Raw genomic sequence first — 3,405 nt, 5'->3', positions numbered from 1 at the left:
TGCTGATTCCATCAAGTAAATTGCCCTTGTCTACTGAGGGGTTTGTTATTCCCTAAGGTTTGTACCATCAGATGAGAAGAAGAAGCAGGGCTGTCAACGAGAGAATGAGACTCTAATACAGAGGAGGAAGGACCAGATGCAGCCGGGGGGAACCACAGTCAGCGTCACTGTCCCTTACCGGGTCGTAGACCAACCTCTGAAACTCATGCCACAGGACTGGTAAGAACATTTCTCCTTTACTCAATTTCTTACCCCAGACAATGCAGAGTTTGGAGGGGAATAATAAAATGCTCTGAAATCTACTGAAAATTGAAGGTACATATATAAGAGTCTTCCTTTTATTAACTGTAGAAGTCTTCAGCTGAAAATAATATGAAAATAAATTAATCTAAAAGATCTTTAAAACTCGCACCACTTCATATTTTAACAGTGTGAGCAGCACAGTTAATATTATTGGGTTTGCCAGAAATGTTCATATTATTGTTCTGGTTTGTGGTGGTGTAACATGCATGTCACAGAACTATGATATGGAAGAAAACCCCTCCTCTCCTGTCTGCCTTCAGAGGGAGAGTCTGTTGGGAAGATGCTTTTGCAGGCCATCAGCATCTGATATTGCTTCTCTTTTAATAGTTATAGAAAGAAAATACATCAGACAGTAAAGACTGAACTGTGATTCCAGTATTGGAACTATTGGAATTTTACTTTGGAAGGAAGAGCCTTAGTTAAAGAAAGGGAATTGTAGATAATTTTTACTTTTATGAAAAAGCTGGAAATGGATTATTTGCTCTGTAGCCCATTTTTCAAGGCTATTAAAAATAGCTCTCTTTGAACAGAAAAACTCTGGAGAAGTTTTTATTGTTGTTTGACATCTTTTTGTTATTTGATGACATGCGTTATACATAATTTTTACTTCTTCCTGACAAGTGAGAAGATCTGGGATGTGGACAACGACATATTTGGTGGTTTTGTCATTTCCAAATTGGATTTTAATGGAGAGGAATACTTTGAAAAGATTCTGTTCCTAAATCAATTATTCTTTGTATTTAGAACTTGAATTAATCAGAACTGAGTGGATTTAGAATTCTGAAAATTAAATAGCACCTAAAATGTTTAATGATCAAACCTTTAAGAACCATCAAAACTACTTTCTAAAGTACTTCTGACCAAACATGTGAAGTGGTGTATGGTTTTTTTATCTTGGGTTTACTCAAGGAAGCCATTCTAAAACCTGCAAAAAACCAAAATCCACCCCAGAGCACAAAGCTTCACCTTGATTATTCTTTTTCATTTGGGATTTAGTGGATTTAATGATAGATTAAATTTGGGGATTAGATTAGAGAGATAATTATTTGTTGTGGTAGGTAAGAACCATGGTTGGATGATGTAAATGTTCAAGAGAAAGATAGACCATATGTGAGGAGGTCATTTATTCTCAAAGGTTGGGTTTTTAAAATTTTACTAATGCAAAAGCTTAATCCTAATCACAAATTTATTTTCTTAGACCACAGGTGATGGTTGTACACTCTTAAAATAGCTGAAATTCGGTTTGCAGAAATTTAGCAGCTGTTGCTTCTCATTAATTTTCAGTCTGGAGGTCAGCAGTGTTGATAATAAAGGCCTTTAACTCTGCACATCTCAGTTTCAAGTGCCGTTTGCAGAAGATTATCTGTGAAAATGTTGGAGCACTTCTCAAAAGCAAATTAATGATGACCACAAATAAACACTGCCTTCTAAAAATTGTAAGCTGAGAAACTGAGCTACCTTCTGCAAAGGGGCAGGGCTGAAAGCCCAGAGGAATCACATGAATGATTTTTTTTCCTTACAAGAGGAAAAGCAATTGTGCTGGAGGTGTGGTTGTTCAGTGTGCTCTCCTGCTCTATAAAAGGAGCAGCTCTGCTAAGGCTCACTGCCTGTTCAGTACAGCAGTGAGTGACATGTCCCAGGCCATGTCCATGCCATGTCCATCCCTCTGTGTGTTCCAGGGACCGCGTGGTGGCTGTGTTTGTCCAGGGCCCTGCCTGGCAGTTCAAGGGCTGGCCTTGGCTCCTGCCGGATGGATCTCCTGTTGATATCTTTGCAAAAAGTAAGGGATTCATTTTGTTCCTTTGTTTGGGGTTTTGTTGTTGTGTTTGGGGTTTCTTGTAGGTGTTTGTGCTTATGACAGAGTGCTGCCAAAGTGCTGTTGGTGCAAGTGGCTGAGCAGGCTTTGGGCTCCTCACAATGGCAAATATTCCCATGCCCTTTGTGGTTGTTCTGCTCTGATCTGTGCAAGCTCATGGAAAGAGCTGTCAGCTGCAAGAGTCACAAATAGCTGGTGTACAAATCTGCTTTCCAGTCTTCTAAAAAAGGGTGAACAGACAATGTGTATTCCTGCAATTCATAGCTAACAGGTTTACAGGCTGGCTGCACATTCTAGTGCTATTTTGAAGAGAGGATTAATCACCTATTGCACCTCTAAGAAAGCATTGAAAATATGATCTGGTATATGACAAAAACTTCAGAGTTTTTAAGAAGTTGAAGTTTCAAGTGAGCTAGATGTTAGCATTGTATAGATCTGAACAGGTTTTTTGGGTCTCCACAACTGTGATGCTTTGAGGCACTTCTCTGGCACAGTTCACCCATCTGACAGAGAGGTGAGCCATGGTATCTAAGGAGTCTGTCATCTTCTTTTCTCTGTTGCTTCAGTTTGGAGTTGCCTTAGGAAATAGACCTTTTGATGGTCTTCTCTAGTTTCAGATATAGACATAACCAACACATACACACACACACCAAAAAAACCCCAACCAAACAGGCAACAGACCCAAACCCACCTTTGTAGCTGTAATATATTCTGAAAAATCCTTTCCTTAGGATTTTTTCTCCTGAGAAGCTGAGAGGCCTCAGGTACAAAATGTAAACAATGATTGTCTGCTGCTGTGGAATGCAACAGGTGGATCTGTGATTGGTCTCATGTGGTTGTTTCTGATTAATGGCCAATCACAGTCAGCTGGCTCAGACTGTCCGAGACACAAGCTTTTGTTATCATTCTTTCTTTTTCTGTTCTTAGCTAGCCTTCTGATGAAATCCTTTCTTCTATTCTTTTAGTATAGTTTTAATATAATATATATATCATAAAATAATAAATCAAGCCTTCTGAAACATGGAGTCAGATCCTCGTCTCTTCTCTCATCCTAAGACCCCTGTGAACACTGTCACACACCTTAGTTCAGTTCTGGCATCTTGCAGTCAGTGTGATGAGGAAACAGGTTTGATCAGGTTTTGTGTGTGCCCCTCTTTGCTGTGTGATGTAGAATCTGGAAAGACAAAGCCACTTTGATGAGCAGCAAGGAAAAAACTCAAGGATGGGACAGAAAGCGAAGGATGGGTCTGTGAACAAGAGAATAGAATGAGTCAGTTAAAGGGGGA

At 39.5% G+C, this 3,405-nt stretch overlaps 1 protein-coding gene across 1 annotated transcript in view; it reads left to right on the top strand.

Moving 5' to 3' along the window:
* CDC73 (cell division cycle 73) overlaps positions 1 to 3,405 on the top strand; it is a 101,487-nt gene that overhangs the window by 93,559 nt on the left and 4,523 nt on the right. The window contains exons 14-15 of the mRNA XM_005423757.2: positions 58 to 219; positions 1,983 to 2,083. Of these exons, the coding sequence (XP_005423814.1) occupies positions 58 to 219; positions 1,983 to 2,083 (263 nt within the window). The remainder of the gene's footprint in view (positions 1 to 57; positions 220 to 1,982; positions 2,084 to 3,405) is intronic.

Source organism: Geospiza fortis, unplaced genomic scaffold, assembly GCF_000277835.1.
Source record: "Geospiza fortis unplaced genomic scaffold, GeoFor_1.0 scaffold229, whole genome shotgun sequence".
NCBI lineage: Eukaryota > Metazoa > Chordata > Aves > Passeriformes > Thraupidae > Geospiza > Geospiza fortis.
The sequence above is the reverse complement of the archived record's forward strand: the minus strand, read 5'-3'. Positions and strand labels throughout refer to the sequence as shown.